The sequence below is a fragment of the Chiroxiphia lanceolata genome, chromosome Z (assembly GCF_009829145.1).
Source record: "Chiroxiphia lanceolata isolate bChiLan1 chromosome Z, bChiLan1.pri, whole genome shotgun sequence".
NCBI lineage: Eukaryota > Metazoa > Chordata > Aves > Passeriformes > Pipridae > Chiroxiphia > Chiroxiphia lanceolata.
This window is the reverse complement of record NC_045671.1, coordinates 14,976,618-14,994,303: the sequence shown is the minus strand read 5'-3', so window position 1 is coordinate 14,994,303 and position 17,686 is coordinate 14,976,618. Positions and strand designations below refer to the sequence as shown.

The 17,686-nt window shown below is 38.8% G+C and overlaps 1 protein-coding gene across 1 annotated transcript in view; it reads left to right on the top strand.

The window, feature by feature from the left end:
• The window catches only part of LOC116780428 (chondroitin sulfate proteoglycan 4-like), a 41,746-nt gene extending 24,262 nt beyond the window's left edge, over positions 1–17,484 (top strand). Inside the window, 5 exon segments of the mRNA XM_032675430.1 lie at positions 1,021–1,152; positions 5,135–5,307; positions 9,616–9,769; positions 9,772–9,798; positions 10,295–17,484. Coding sequence (XP_032531321.1) covers positions 1,021–1,152; positions 5,135–5,307; positions 9,616–9,769; positions 9,772–9,798; positions 10,295–12,348 — 2,540 coding nt within the window. The 3' untranslated portion in view covers positions 12,349–17,484.
• The last annotated feature ends 202 nt before the right edge of the window (positions 17,485–17,686 follow it).

The following is a 17,686-nucleotide window of genomic DNA, read 5'->3' as shown; positions in this document are numbered from 1 at the left end:
GATACAGACCTTTAAACATAAAACAAAAGGAAAGAACATTCTAGTTACTTTCCCCTCCAGTTCCTTCTTTGGCAAAATGTGACTGCTTAAGTGCTTTGGACCCTCCTAAGCTATAAAAGAAGCTGGAAATCTAGAAGTCATTGTTTCCCCAAGTGTAACTTGGTTTCAGCTCCACTGGGTCAGTAAAGAAAGAGACGAAGGGCCCACTCTTCGTGATTTACATCTAAGGGATGTTGACCTTCACTGTAAGCAGCAGCCAGTAGTTCTTCCTTGGGAAGGTGTTAACTGCATAATCAATTTATTTAATTCTAATTAAGATACAAAGGTTCTGATCAAAAGTTGCTGTCAGGATGACTTTGGATATATATTGTTAAGGAAACTTTCCAGTCTGCTCCATTCAGGAGTCACTCAGGCAGTCACACTTATACCACAGGAGATGAGGTCCTTTCACAGTGGGCGGTTGCAGTAACCCAACAGGTACCCTGCTTGACTCCCTACACACACTGCTCACCCTACACACACCACTCACACAGTCAGATTAGGTTTCCTTACCAGTTTAGTCCCAGGTTTCCCATAGCAGAGTCTCAGGCACCTGTTCCTTAATATAATTTAATCATGGTGCAATAACAGAATAACAGCTCAAGCTGGGAGCCTCTGAGGTGGGACCCTGAACAAGGACCCCTGGGTTTTTATACCCTCACAGTCTAAGCACAAAGGAAGTCTGGGGTTCTTGGCTCCTCTTGTTTCTCTGTGTCCAGCTGGGCTACAGGTCCATGTGCCCTTTGTTGTGCAAAGGGTGGGCAGTTGGTGGCCTCTTGCCTGGGGCCCTCTTGCCTGGGGATTCTGCCATCCAGAGCTCAATCTGTAGCTGGCACTGCAGCTGCACACTGAACTACCTGCACCAAATATATTCCTCAACAATATTTCACTGTAGCCAAGAGCAAAAGGTGTCCAAAAGTATGCTTGTGTTTTGTGTGACAGAGTAATACAAGAATAAATTTATTATTTTCTTTTCTATAGGAGCAATGTCTGGAGGCTTCAACTTTCAGGTGACAGATGGTTTGAACTTTGCACCTCAACAGATTTTTAGCATCACAGCACATACGCTGGTCATTAGCCTTGAAGAGAACAAAGGACTCGGAGTCTTTCCAGGTCTGTTTTTTAAGATTATGATGATTTTATCCACTTGAAAATATTGCATAATATAGAGTTATTTGTCAGATACCTAACTGACTAAACTATGGAAAACTGTACCTGAGAACATCTATCTGTATGATTTTGAAAAGAAGGGTTATGATTTCTCAAACAACATATTGCTTTTTTGCTTTGTAGTCTAACTTTTTGATATGCTTGGAGTCAACAGAAACTGACAGTGAAATATACAAGCACAGTGTGACAATAGTACTGTCTTCCTAAGGTCTGGATATTCCCCATTCAGATTTGTTAAAAGGCTCTCTATTATATTCAAATATTTAGAAGTGTCCTAGATGGTTGTGATATTGATTGGTAAAAGCAGAATGGAGCTTGTGTCTGTGAGATTCTGAATAGCACATGTAAACTCTGCAGGTTGCTAATTCACTTTTTTATTGTTTAAGATGAGTTATGGAGAGACTCACTGATGAATCAGAAGGACTGAAAACTTTGGTTCATATTGGTGCATTTGTAACTAGTATCAGCAGCTAAGTATTTTTTAAATGAAGTCGTACTACTGCAGGAATTGATGTAAGAGGGTCTCACCAGAGCCATTTGCTCCTTGACATTGGCAAGAGTAGTCCCTGACTGAGGTAGTAATCTAACATTAATTGCAGGATTAAAGGAGTAATAGGTTAGTTTTCTCTGAGCAATGTCTTGCATCACACTTTTGTCTGTGCTACCTTTTTCTTTTCTCTGAATACAGTCTGTAGAGTCAGAGAGAGATGTAGAATTGGCAATGTTCTAGAGGTATTAATCTGTACCTTGATTTATTAATTGGATACAGAAGAGGAGTACTTTATCTTCTTAAACTTCCCAGTTATAAGCTGCATAAACAAAGGTTTGCCATGAAAGCCACTTAAACACAGGCAAAAAAAAATGAGATTGTAGCAACGTGATCTTCTAATTCAGTCAATATAAATGGGATTCACATAAATCCACTTACAGAGCTTATTACCATGCAATATTGGTATGTAAGGTTGCCTTGGGCACAAGGATTTACAGAAGTTCTATCTTAAGACAATGGTAATTGTAAGAGAAGCATGCCAGATACTTCCATAGAATGCAAAGTCTCTAGACTGTCAATCAGTTCTTCACTTTGCAAAATACAGTATTTCTTTCAGCACTGCACATTATATTAATCTAAGATTACAGTTTTTCCTGAATTTTCACTTACTTTGGGTGAGCAAAATTCCTTTTAGATGTTAAAAAGTTTTACTAGCTTTTTCACCTGTTCTCTTTATGATATTTTTAAAGGACATTCTGGAGCTGTGTGGGTTTCAGCTGTACTTGGCTGTCATGAAATGACTAATAAAACAATGATGGTGCCAAATGGTTAATATATATTAAAACAACAGCCAGTGTCCTGTTATATTTTATAGCACTGCAGAATGAAAGTTAATTTCGAGGCAACTTGAGAATCCTTCTCTCTGGGGTGGTAAAAATTGAATTAATTGTGAGGAATTTACCATGTCTTGTCTGGGTATAAACTATTCTCTCAAGTGTATTGTTCTGCAATGCACTGCACTGCTGTCTTTTTTTGTGTTGGGTATACCAGATTTGTTTACATAATTTATTGATTTTTTTCTGTTTAACAGGAACTTGTTTTATCAGTGTGCCAGCAAATTGTCTGTGAGATACATGAGTTTTTTCACGTGTATCCTGGATACAATGCGGGGATTTGCTCTCTTCAGGGAAGCAATTGCTCAAAGAAGGAATGAGCCGAGTTTCTCTCTGAGAAGGAGGGGCAGCCTGACTTTTAGTTATTTGGAAGCAGAGCTGTCTAATCAGTCCATAGATGAGATGATTCATAACTCTCTACCAGTGATAGGCAGAATGCTCATGCCAAAGCATTTTCCAAATCTTAAATGTAAAAATGTGTAACAAAATTATTATGTACCAACCTTATGCTGTTGCACTCTAGTTATATGGATTAGTTTGGCTCTACTTGGCATCACCTGTCCTAATTGTGTGTCTTCCTACTCTCTGTTCCTTTGGGTTGGGTTGTCTTTGTGACCTCTCTGCTTCTGTATTTGGGAACACATAGGCAGTGTTCTCACTTCACTTTCCTTCACCCAGTCTGTTGGGTGGGTGAAGACTAGAGGAGAACTACTGTGGGTGCTGGAGAAGGTTCTCAACTCTCAGGACAGGAGTGGGTAAAGGAGAAGGTTATGTTTGGGGGAGGATCCTATTTTACAGGAGAGCATGATAGACTTTGTTGTCTGTGGCCCTAGGCTATATTTCAGCCTGTGCTGAGCAGTGAAGTGAGGTCAGGTCTATGAGGAAGGAACAGGGTTTTGTGACAGACATCCTTGGCCCTGCACTGTGGTGGTGGTGGTGTGATAACCTGGTATGATTATGAAAAATTGAAGTGGTAACTTTCATCACTGCAGTGAGACCATGTTTTAGAGTTACTCTGTCCTACTCTGTTAAGGCAATGAGGCCTGATTTACATAAGTAGCAGGTTACTGATAAACTGCATTTTCAGATTTATGTGGTCTGATTAACTCCTGCTCTAAGTTGTAAATTTCTGACTACATCTGCTGTATTCACAAGGTCATGCTTCCCTCCCTGACTGTCATACAAAAAAGGGAAGAGAGAGAAAGAGAAGGAAGCTTTCTTGAATTAGATACAGTGTGGGAGAATTTTTCTAGACCTGAGGGACAGCTTCACTTTTCAAAACAGTGTGGACACAGAGAGATATGGGAAGGTAAAAATGGGAAAACAGACAGAGCCAGAAGATCTTATTTTGTTATAACAACTCTCCTTCAAAGTAGTTGTGATTTGAACCATGGCACAGCTGCAGGTAAACCTGATGCTACTAATGGCTTGCAAAGCATCCCCTTTCCTCTGAATATTGTAGCATATATATGTTATTCTGTGTTATTCCTGTATAAACATTATGGTTTATTGAAGGTGGATTGATAATTCAGACTTCAAAGATATATACTGCTAGTATCTGAAATTATGTATTGAAACCTACAAAAGCTTGTTGCTTAAGAAAAAAGAAAATGTGAGAACTGAGGTAGAAGTGGGGATATAGGGAGAATAGGGTTATCAGAATCTATTGCTCCTCCAAAATTATCACTGAACGTGACTTTTAGTGCGCTGACTGTATACCTTGAAAGTGCTTCAAAAAAAGCCAAATAAAACTTATTTTTTTCTTTCAGGAAATTACTAAGTGTGGTTTCGTCACGCCTACCTCAAAAATTGTCTTGGTTTGACTAAATGCCAGAAAGCTCGTAATAATCTTTTTCATTTTTAAGCCAGAATTTAGTAACTTTAGTTAGGTTAGTGCGGTGCTATGTATGAAAAGGATTTTTTTACCTCTTAATAAATAATTAAATCATTATTTCAGTTCAGGCTGTCATTTCTGTTATATGATGTTCTTCCTAATTTGTTTAATTCAGTATTGATGTTTTAATTTCATTTAATGAAATTAATATTTCATATTGATAAAGCATGCTTCATGTTTCTGTTAATAATTGGCTTTGGTTTATGTGTTCACTGAAAACTTTACTGTGTTGAGGCTTCTCCCTGCCAAATCATCCCGTCTTCTGTGGCAACTGGGAATACCCAAAACATTGGAGTATGAATTCAATTCTAGACATGTCGTGTAGGAACAGAGCTTCTTATACATGCTCTATTCCTTACTTTGGGTTGTTTTTGCAGAAGCTAGTGTTTAGAGATTACATGTGCTGAAGAGTACTGCATTTTTTACATTTGTAAGACAAAGATACATCCTACTAATGGCCTTTTTGATTGAAAAAAGAGTTGCAACTAGAAGGTAACTAGAAAAAGAGTAAGCCTGCTGATCTTATAAAACATTATTAAAAGGCTAAGTAGAATAGCTGAGTGAGAGTGTGAGTTGTGCATACAAAACTTAACCTTTTGTAAAATTGCTCTCGTAAATATGTGTTTCCTGTAATTGACACTTTTTTAGGTTCCAGGAAACCTATTTCACAACATGATCTTAAAGCTGTAACCAGTGATGTGTTCAGTGCAGGAAACAGAAGTATAACTTTTATGATTGTAACTTTCCCAAAACTTGGAAGGCTGATCAGAGTAAATTCCGATGATACCACTCAGGAAATTCTCAGTTTTACACAGTCTATGATAAGCATTTACTCTATAATAACTAGTTAAGGCGTATATTGTTACTTCAAAGGGCATCTCAGTTGCTTATTCTTTGTCTGATTCCATTTATATCTGTTAAGCAATCAGGCATATGTGGTCCATCAGTGCAACCATCCAGATTTGCTATGTCGCTAAATATCTGGCATCTAGTAATGAATGCAAGGGCAGCCTTTGTTCCTCTCTGCTTGGTTACTAGCAGGGTCTTGGCAATTCCCACTGTTTTGCTTGTAATAGTATTTGTCAAGAAAAGCTGTTCTGGTGCCATTAGCCAGCAGGCAGAGGTTGGCAGCCTTTAGTTTCTGGCAGAAGAGGCAACCTTTTGCTCTATGAAAAGTCTGTACTCTGAAAGTATCATATTCATTTTATCTGTACACAGTCATGGGTGTCCTCAAGAGGACTTTTATTGACTTGATTGGCTGTGATACTAAGTATTTAAAGTATCTTACCTGTAATATAGATTCTCATACTGAATGACTAAAACATGGCAGCTTATGTAACTTGATAGAAACGTTCTTCTGCAACAGAAATTACTTATGTCTGTGTGCAGAATCTGAATATGACAATGTTCTCTGCATTAAGTTATTCTCAGAAAATCAAAGTGAGGGAGACAAAAGGGGATCAGTCTTCTGACTTTGCTCATGGAAAAAACTATGTTTACAGATTTTAAATCTGGCTGTTTGATCCAATGTATGAAGAAATGAGAAAACCTGTTGGCCAGAAATTGAAACTTGATAAGTAAAACCTGGAAAAAAGATTGACATTTTTATTAGTTATCATCAAACTTTCAAACAACCTGACCGAGGACTGTGGTGGAATGAATCTCCACTTGCACTTTATAAAGCAAAATGAATACAGAATGGTTCTCATAAAACCACATACTAATCTCATGATGTTATTGGTCTTGTTACCATAGATGCTGAGTTTTGTCTTAAGTTATGAAAGAGATGAACTATATGATGACGCTGCTCCCTTCTGATCCCAAAGTGTGTGATTTTTTATGAGCATTAAATGAAAAAGTTAAGCATGTTAGACAGAAAATCTTTCAGTTACGGTTTTGGAGTTTCACTCTTTTTGCCTATGGATATGATCTTTATGTATGTTTATTAGACAGTGCCATGTCAGAACATGCCAGTTATTTCTCTGAAGCTTTCGTTTTTACTAATGTATAGCTAAATTTCCTTTGAACTCTGTAAATTGTGTAAGGATTTGAGCTATAATAATATGTATGCTTTTCTTATCTCTTGGAGATATTTCTATTGGCCATTTTAATTTCAAACAAGTAGAGCTAAGTGACTGCTTACAGGTAGAATTAAAGTATCCAAACCTATTGCTTGCTATTGATGCTGGTAGAGAATGAGGTATGAGGGAGAGAAAAGGTATCTAAATAAATTTTCAGTCTAGTGTATTGTAGCACATGGAGTTAAAATATCAGTTGGAAAATTACATTGATGTTACAAACATTGTACATTCTCCATGTAATGGAGACTAAGACATTCAGTTTCTGTTTAGTAATAAGAAGCTTGTAAATCTGATTGGAACTGAAAATATTTTGCATTAGATTAGTGCTTTGAGTTTTCATACTCTTCATTCTGTGTTGAGGAATTTCAAATTTCATTTCATAAAAGTACTATGTTGCTAGCTTGTAAAAGTAGTTCTCTCTTTTGCTGTGGTGCTGAACTCTTCCTGTGCCCTGTGGTTTATTGCTTTGTTGCCAGAGGGGAAAAAAAAAGGACTGAAATCACTATTGCATTTCAAGGCATTTTTTCTTGAACAGTTGTTGTTTGGGATGTTAAGGATTGTACGGAGGCAGCGTTGATGGAAGCGTTCTAGGAGATGATGTTGTTTGGGAATATAAGAAAATTATTTGTGCATTAAACACTCTTGAATAACACACTAGTTTTTCAACATGATATTTGCTTTTTTTTTCTCTCCCAACTTGAAGTCCTAGAGGTTTTGGAAAGTTACCCCGAATCAACGTATCCTTTTGATATGATTTTTTTTTTCCTATAATAGCCATTAAAAATAAAATTAGTATAGGGAAGGCACAAACCTGAAGATGTGCATATAGGATTTTATCACATCAGTCTGACTTTTTTAGAGAAAAAGCAGGATGGTTTCGAGGCTGCTGAGAAACCCGACCTTGAAAGCTCAGTTTCCCTAGTGATCTCAAAGGGGGCTGTTGCAATAATTTCAGTATCAGAACTCTGTATTCACACTTCAGACTCTAAACTGCTAAAATGCTTCATCTGTGATAGCAGCAGGGAGCTTTTTGTTTTCTTTTTTCACACTTTTCAAGCCTATGTGATAGAAACGTGTGCTAATGAGTCCCGTCAGACTGTTTGCAGGCTGTGAGGAGTGTGTTACAATAGTAAACTCAGAACCAGCACCATCTCAGACAGGGATCTCTGTGGCAATTACAAACTAACACATGCAGGCCAGGTCAGCAGTTGCCTGGAATTTGCCAAGGATTTAATAGGTATGACTGTCTTCTCTCCAGGCTAGTGAATAAATTAGCAAGCAGACCAGATGATGAGTCTACTAGAGTGTTCTAATCTTGCTGTTATTAGGAATTCTGTTGCAGTTCCTGTGTATTATGGTATTGATCTTAAAATTCATGTAAAATTCCTGTTGATGAGAAATAGTATGAAAACACTGCCTTTCGCTTTGGGTTTTAGAGAGATAAATGGTTTTATGTTGTGTGTGCATTTGTTTTTCTGAAGATTTACTTCTGTGTCTTGATTACTCACAGTGGACTGATAGGATTCTCTTGACTATGATGATCTGCAAGGTCAGTGCAGGCACATATAGGACAAACCAGGTTTCTTCCTGTTTCTTAGGAATCCCCTTCTTGCTGTGATGTATAAATTTCCCACTAAGTAATTTCATCAGCTCTTTGCTTATACTTGAGAGTATATTTCAATTGTCGTTACACTCCCTTCTGGTTTTCTTAGTCTCTTACCAAGTATCTTTGACTGTTCCCAGGAAATACCTGCATCAAAGTCCTTTTCAGTCCTTCAGTCTTTCGTATACTTTTTCAGGACAATGAGTCCAGACCTGCTAGCATCCTTGTAAAGAAAAACCTTAGACATATGATACTCTGATTCACTAAAGATACAGTCCAGCTGAGCTTATGATCACCGTTACCATTGCTAGTTTGAAATAGGTTTCTCAGTGTTATATATCTCTGCTCTTCACATAAGGCTCTTACTAAGCATTCATGCCCAGTAACATTTTGCCTACTTTCAGGTAAGCTTATCTGGCAACACAGAGTCCATTTTAAGAAAAAGAGAAGTGCAAGATAATCTCAGTGTAAGTTATGTACAGGCTGGATCAGTGGGACAAGGCCAATGGTATGAGGTTCAGCACGGCCAAGTGCCAAGTCGAGACCTTGAGTCACAACAACCTCAGGCAGCACAACCTTAGGTTGGGGCAGAGTGGCTGCCCTGTGGAAAAGGACCTGGGGATGCTGGTCAACAGCAGCTGAACATGAGCCAGCAGTGTGCCCAGGTGGCCAAGAAGGCCAATGGCATCCTGGCTTGGATCAGCAATAGTGTGGCCAGCAGGACCAGGGCAGTGACAGTCCCCCTGTACTGGGCACTGGTAAGGCCACACCTCAAATCCTGTGTCCAGTTCTGAGCCAGTCACTACAAGAAAGACACTGAGGTGCTGGAATGTGTCCAGAGAAGGGCAACAGAGCTGGGGAAGAGTCTGGAGCACAAGTCCTACTAGGAGTGCCTGAGGGAACTGAGGGTGTTTATCTGGAGAAAAGGAGGCTCGGGGGGCACTTGAAAAGGAGGGTCAGGGGGAATCTTATTGCTCTCTAGAACTACCTGAAAGGAGGTTGTAGTCAGGTGAGGATCAGCTTCTTTGCCTAAGTAACAAGCTATAGGATGAGAGGAAATGCCCTCAGGTTGTGCCAGGGCACATTTAGCTGGAATATTAGGAAAGCTTTCTTCATGTGAAGAGTGATTGAAGGGTGATCTAACATTGAACCAGGCCAGGGAAGTGATTGAATCACCAACCTGGAGATTTTAAAAGATGTGTAGATCTGGCACTTGGGGACATGGTTTAGTAGTGGACTTGTTGGTGGTGGGTTAATGGTTGGACTTGATCTTAAAGGTCTTTTCCAACCTAAACAATTCTGTAAGTTCCATATATGCTGTGCATGGACTAAGGTACGAAGACCTCTTTGAACAATGTTCTCAAGATATTTTTTTCTGTCCTTAGCAGTCCTCTGGTTAAAGTCATTTTCCTCTTACACCTGTGACTTTCCTTTACCCAAAATAGGTTGATGAAGGTGTGATCATGTACGAACACTTACATGCTGAGTTAGCTGGCTGGAGTGCAGAAGATTTCTTTACGTTTACTGTCTCCTCTCCACCATCAGCTCTGGACCTCCAGGTGTTCCATATTGTCATTTCATATGAAATTACCAGAGATAATCGAATAGTCATCTTCTAGCAAATACAGGTAAAAATACTGTACTGTTTGGGCTCCAAATTGTTTTGTGTCTGTCAGGGTTCCATTGAAGAACTGAGGAAAAACAAAGGCTCCTTTCTCTTCAGTAAGCAATAAACAGAATACTTCTGACACAGTGTAATGTAGATAGTAGCTTGGAAAGCCACATCACTACATCTTTAGAAATGAGATTAACTACCTATATCTGATGATTCCTACTGCTGTAGAGAATATTCTCTATTTTCTATAATTGTAGGTGAAAATGCTCAGAGGTTTTGACACTGATATTTCTTTAATTTTAGTATATGCGTCAGTAGAAAATCTTGTCTCTTATGTGTGACTGTATTTTAAAAGTAGTGGTAATACATTTTTAGTTATGACATATAGAAATCAAGGATACTATGAAGGAGAAAATTTTCTGAGCATCATCAGTGTTTGATATCTAATTTCTGAAGTATTGCAACTGTAAAATTGCCAATTACTAAGATTCTCTTTTCCTTTCTGCCAGGTGCCACAGTCCAGGAAGGAGGCAGAGTATTGATCAATAAAACAAATTTAGATGCTTCAAATCTATTGATTAAACCACCTGACATACAGCGCTCCATGTATGAAGTCTGGTATCAGGTTGTTTCTTTACCCCAACATGGCATGATTGTTGTTGGAGAAAGAAACGTTACCAAAGAAAAACCTAATTTCTCCCGATACATACTGAACAAATTTGGAATTGTGTATGTACATGATAATTCTGAATCGCTTAATGACAGTTTCGCTTTTGCTGTTTGGTTAAACCTAAAGAGTGAGTCTGCAACAAAGCCCCATAGAGAAGTTTTAGAGGAGATGTTTAATATCACTGTTTTTCCAGTGAATGACCGATCTCCAGAGCTCAAGACTAAAAGGCTGCACTTGGAAGTCCTGCAAGGAGATATGTCAGTGCTGGGGTCAGAGAACCTGAAAGTTGAAGACTTAGATAATGCCCCAGCTGAGCTCAAATATACCATTGTTAGCAACCCCAATAATGGTTATTTAGCAATGAAAAGCAATCTCAGTGTCTCTATAAAAGATTTCACACAAGCTGATGTTGACAGTGGTAACATTTGGTTTGTACAGGATGGAAGTTCATCTTCTGGGGTGTTTTGTTTCAGTGTGACTGACGGTAAACATTGCCCTTTATACAAACTGTTCAGTCTTGAAGTCATACCAGTTGTTCTTGTCCTAGTCAACCTTACCAATGTTGTACTTCCACAGGGCCAGACATCTGTCACTATTACTAATGTTCAGCTTTCAGCTGTCACAAATGGAAAAAGCACTAACATTATGTATGAAATAACTCAGCCACTCAAATACGGGCACCTGATGATTGGAAATAAGCAGGTTACTAAATTTGAGCAGGCAGATTTGTACTCGGGAAGGCTCTCCTACCACCTGTCAAATCTCACTGCATCTGAAGAAGTACTGAAGTTCATGCTTTTCACTGCAGAAGGCAATCTAACAGGACAAGTGCTGAACATCACAGTGAAGCCTTTAGTACAAGTTGTACCTGACCTGCAGATTTCAAATGGAGTGGCTTATAAATTTGGAAGCAGTGACCTGGATGCATCTGAGCTAGCTAATTTGACAAATAGTAATCCTAGATTTGAAGTAATAGTGCCCCCCTCACTTGGAAAGATTGTAAAGAAAAGGTTTGTGAGCGAGGCAGTGTTTGAAGACATTCAGGCGTTCACCCAGCCTGACATTGATGGTGGTGTTTTGCTTCTAGACATAGATACAAATATGACGGGCATTGATCTGTTAAATGACTCGTTTACATTTATACTCAGGGCAGATGCTGTGCAACCTGCTGTTGGCTGTTTTCAGTATTCCTTTGTGCCACACAGTCCTCCACTTGTGCAGGGTTTTACGACAGAAGTGCCTTTTGTAACCAGCATGACTACTTTAAAGGTTCACACTACCTCAAAGTATGAGGCACCAGCTTCCTCACAGGAGGAAGAGCCTGCGGTAGCACCACAGAAGCCTGAATCAACTAAGTGACCAGGGCAGAATCACTGGGGATATCTACATGAGAAAGGCCCATTGCTAAATCTGGCAATGAGAACAAGTGTATCTGAGGAGGTAAAGACTACAAGCCAGGTTAATGCCAAGAGTCCCAGAGAGCAAGTGGGTGAAAGCAGCAATGCTTGTTACATCATTATCCCTTTGGTCCTGGTGTCTGTGCTACTCATTATTGCTTTTACTTTTGTGTGCATTTTGTTAATGTGCCAGAAGAAAGAGAAGACGAAATCACTTGTCAAAAGTCAAGCAGATGCAATCCTCAGTAGTCCAGGTCGTTGTCTGGAATGGAGCTTGACTGTACCTACTGTTACAGTGACTCCTCTTCTGAAGGGTGCTGAGAGAAGTACAGCATCAACATTGATGGCAGTAAGACATGAGCAGCTGCTTCCTGCAGCGGTTTCTCCAACTATAGAAAGGCCTCTGCAAAACAGCATTTTAAATCTTGATCCTGAAGTCATCCAATATTGTCAGAAAACAAACCCAACTTTGAAGCGCAGTCAGTACTGGGTGTAGTTACTCCAGTTTTGATCATGCTAATTGATGTAGTATGGAACAGAGAATATACATTGTTGACATATAATTTGTTCTTTATACACTCATTTATTATAGGTCAAATGATGCACTAGATAAAATCTAAATACCTGTGAAATAGTAATAAAAATCTTAGTGATTACAGTGGCCATAAAAGAAGATTTCCAGCTAATACATCATCAAAGTTCTCACTTAATTCTGTGCAGAATTTGGCCTCATGTATTTTGAGTGCTTTCTATGTATGCACTATTTTTTATTTTCCATGACAGGTAAAATGGAATGTTCTGTCATGGATTATGTATTTTTAATAGAATTACTTTTTTTTGGAAGAATTAATTTTTTATAAACATCTTGTATTCCTTCCTGAACCATGACTTGTATTTGAAGAACTTTAAACTGTTCCAATAGGTAATTGCCATGGTGCTAATCTCAATAATATAATTTTGACCTGAAGGCTGTTCAGAGGCCAGTACTGAAGAAACAAAGCTGTGATTATTTTGACGGGTGTTTATCCAGGTCACTGAACTGGAAATCTGGAATTCAACTCAGCAACAATAGTACAGTACTGAATAAGGATTCTGGTAAAATGCTGTGAGATGTTGTTTGTTCTTTTGATTTCTTTTTCCTTATTTGGTACTGAAGTCTAGCCTTTATTGTCTGCAGGCTGGCAAAATACATCTATGACCCGTAATCTACATGCCAAAAACTGTGTATCTGCCAGCCAGCCTGTCTGCTGAATTATCTTCAGGCTTAGGTTATGTCTGGATGTGCATATCAAAATTTCCTACTCCTGACAAAGGGGTTAATTCTGCTTTCAGTGAAGCAAACGTAACTTTCTCTGGAGTCTGTGTATTCAAGCAGATGACAGTAGAATTAAGTCCTGTGCTGCATATTGTCATGTGTCATGGAGCTGCTGATAGAAACAATCCTGTGAGGTAGCATGTATTCTATTTTGAAGTTTCACAATTTACCCTTCATCTCCCAGAACACTGAACACATATGCCTTACACGCTACGAACAGAGTATTACCTGCTTACTAACTTTGCTCTGGTGATAAAATGTGCAATAGTTTCTGTTCAAAGGGAATATTCTAGCATTTTTGGAAATCCAAGCTCTACAGTGATGTGCAGCCTCCAGTTAAGGTCCAGTTTTTCTTCCACAGAGGACAAATGACAAAATTCCTGTTGACTTCAAATAATGAACTGAATAAACTCAAGGGAATGTTGTGATCATAACCAGTTTCTTACTACCACTCAAATTCTCATCTATTTTCTACCTCTATATTGTTACAGCTTCCAGATAGCTTCTTTGTAAAAACACTGTTCTCAGCACTTGCTCAGTTAACACTGGAATACCTTTTTTATTTAGGCCTAGGTACTGTAATTTTCACTTTTATACAATGGACTTATGGATCTGAAGAGCCTTGGTGCTATTCATTTAATACTGCTTTGTTTTGGATGATTTCTTTATTGTTGATGATTAGGTATGTTTCTGTAATTTATATATTTCAATTATGGGAAATTTTTACCTACAAGGAGGGCCAGACTTAAACTCCATAGTGCTGTGTTCTGATAACTAAACACAGGAGTACTGGGGATAGTCCCTCTCATTTTTACCACCTCTGCCATGTTCAGCCATGATCACAGCGCATTTTTAAGCAATACATTTTTCAGAGCCCTCTTCAAGAAGAGTAGCTCGTCACCAGAAAATATGCAAGCCATCCCTTCAGCTGGTCAAGTTGTTAGGGCACCAGAGACTAAAGATATGAACCCTTTATATGCTCAAACTAAAATGTATTTGAACACCAAGGTTTTTTGTCTGTCATTACCATATTTTCCCTGATGGCAGCATGTGAATTCAAGTAACTGATCAGTGTAAAAGGCTCGGGATGTTCATGTGTCTCTTATGGACCACTGTAGGTCTGTATTGTGGACTTTTCTGCTTTTCCAAGAAAATCTCTGGCACTGTTTTGAGGTGGCATTGTCAGCCATCACAGAGGCAACCCAGCATCCTTTGTGGAGGTACAGCTGTATGTCTTTTGCCATTTCCTGAGACTTCTTCTACTAATACCAAGCAGACAGCAGCTTCCTCCAGATCCCAGCTGTCAGTTGCAGGCTGCCTCCAATGCCTTCTGGACAGTAGCAGCAACCTGATCCCTTTACACCTTCTCCAAGGCCACACTCCAAGGAGGAGTAAAGAATTGTAATTCTGACACTTTCCTGACACCTAACGAAGCCTGCCTCACTTTTCTCTACCACTGAGACTGTCCTGTTAACAGCAAGAGGTCTCATGCTCCAGTTCTGACCAGGAGATCAAGCAATGTGCCTGCAGTTTGGTACAGTTTGGACAATGCCGAAAGCTCCTGGAGTCTGGTGACAAAATACACACTGCTGACTTGTGACAGGCTGAACAAAAATACAAAAGTGAAATGCATGCTTCATGAGATTTTAATAAAGATATTGGTGTAAGGACAGGTGTGCCCAAATCAGGACGTGTAGTAGAGATGGAGCATGGGGCTGCCCTATTGCTGGCAATGTAAAAGTGAGACCATGACATAATAGTGACAAGAAGACAAGAACCTCCAATGCAATTAGAACTCCACAACTGGACATTCCTGCGTTTGAGCACTTGCATGCTCTGAGCAAGGAATCCTACATGAAAACCTCAGAAAAGGTAGTAGAATTTGTGCAGGCTCTTTTGGCTTTAGCATAAGGGGATGAAGTCTTACTCTCTGTTTCCAAAATGGCTTTGGCTGACAACAGATGTTCATTTCAAGTAGATCAGGAATTATGGGATTGAATCTTGAGCATTTGGCTCAATTGTTAAAACATTGAGGGTTTTTCCAATTTTGTTTTTTTGTTTGTTTTTAATTGTTAAAATCAGCCTAAACACCTAATTCATCAGAGAAGTGTGCCAGCATTCAGTTTTCTGCCTCAGCTGTTGCTACTGTGAGGCAGCTGTGCCAAAATGGCTACCATATTATGCAATGTTTTAATGAAAACTGTGTATGGATGTGAGCTTATTGTGTCAGTGATTACTTGGTTTAATGCAAAATGCAGAGGTAATGTTGTAGCTGATTACTACATATGAATTTTGCTTTAATATCTCACCCTGAATCCCTATTTAAAAAAAAAAAAAAAAGTAAAAAATCTGATTACAATAATGTAAACTTTCTCTGTGGATGGTACAGAGTAATCTTCTCCAGAGGACAGTCTATGTTGTTCACACATAGATGTTTTATATAGATGAGAGAAGTCAGTCCTGGCTTAGCTAGAAGTCCAGCTTTGAGATGGTACAATCTAGCTAGGATGAATCACATACTGGGTTTCCTAAATTACTGTCAATCTAGAAAACTCAAAAAACCCCCTCTTTTGTGCTTATGGATTCTTTTGTAATTCTAGGAACCTACATAGTTAATGGTCAGGATCTGGTTTGAATATTTTGGTTGTTTCACTTGACCTTGAAGTTATATGTTTTATTTAGTGAAGATGAGGTTTGTGAAGGATTCCCTTTTTTACCAAATGGAGTTCTAAACTGCAACATGGAAGTCCCTTGAAAACATATATTAAATCAATAAACTGTTTTGTTTATAATCTACACAGTTAAGTTTTTATGCTTTCTTTAAAGACCTGTGAAATGCTGTGTCACAACAGTGAAGAGACAGAACAGGATCCCTGTGCCAGTAACAGCATTCTTCTGAGTTTTATGATGTTTATTTTTTAAATTACACATATGCTGGGATGGCTGTTTTGCTGTGCCCAGTGCAACACTATGTGTATGGCTAGAAAAGGAGACCTCTCATTGTGCATCTAACCTGGCCATGTCCAGTGCTTAAATGAAAGTAACATGAGAATAAATGCATTGATTTGAACTTGCTCAAACAGGACTGCACTGGGCTAATTTCAAAAAGATTTTCTGTTATTTAGCTGCACATGATTAGAATATTTTAAAATATCACATTCTTAACTGTTCATACATCAGTAGTGTTTTGTCTTTGATTTTTCACTTGATCAAAAGTATGCACTTACTCCAGCCTCACACCAAATGCATTGTTCAACCTGATTTTTTTTTTCTTAATCAGAACTCAGGTGCTTCATAGTTGTTCCTGTAACTTGAGGTAAGGAACTTTCTCTTGATGCATCAGAAATGCTGGTGGCCTGTGGGAGCAGCTTCCTCTGCACCATGACTCAGCATCCTGAGCGCAGAAATCTGTCTCAGCAGTAGCGAGTCGAGTTCCCCTCCTACAGCTCAGAAAATGTTGGTTTGGGAAGAAGATAAAATAGGACAGAAATGGTCATAAACCTCTTATGGTTTTCCTTTTATTAAAATATTAGTAAGGGCCAGCTACAACTTTCCCTGCAGTATCCTATTACTCCCTACTACAAGGCCAAATCCAAAGTGAATGTATTTACGTGTCCTGAGCTATAGGCTTCCACCCTGCCTGCACTGTTTTTTTTCAATCAGTCCTTGTGATGCTATGTTGAAGTACATTCTGTGAATATTTTTAAATGGGCTGAAAATAATTGTCCTGGCATATTCAATGGAAACTGTATTAATTTATCTTCACCCATTTCAAGCTAAATAATTCCTGCTAGAGCTTGCATGTGTAATCCCAGAACAAAATGTTCTTTCATTGCAACTGGGGAAATCTGTATTTTCACATCTGTTTGTACGGAGATTCTGTGTGGTGAAGTCCTAGCTTTATGTGATTGTTTCCTCATTTCTAGTCTTGCTGCTTGGTTATATTTGTGGGAGCGCTTTATACATGCTGGTAGGCACTGCCAGACATGGAGTTATTTATAGGCTGAGATTTCAGCTGCAAAATATTTGCATAGCATCACAGTGAGAGGGGCATTAGCTTGCATAAATTTGTTGAGTAAAAATGTAGGATGAGCAGACTGAGCATTGAAATGGGATGTTACCAAGTGTCAGAACTTCTTTGAAGAACACAAGCAGTAGATCAGAATAACTTCATGCGATGTATAGCATATGAATGATCACAGAGATTTGCTCCAGCTCATACAGTGCACAACTTCATCTTGCACAGGTCCTTTTATATATGGTGCATGGAAGCACATTGATGAGGAAATTCTTGAGAGAATAAAAAAATCAGAGTAATCAAGAGTTTGTATTTCATATACAAGTACATATTCAAGCACATATAAATGAAAGGCAGAAGCACATAGGAGGTTGGTTTGAGACATGCAAAGCCACCAGGGAAGCTGCTTTGCTTAGCAGTGGGTGCTGATGAAGAGGTAGGGGAATGTAGTGGGATTACAGAGACAAGCCTTCTGGCATTAGATAGAGTTTCTTAAAAGCA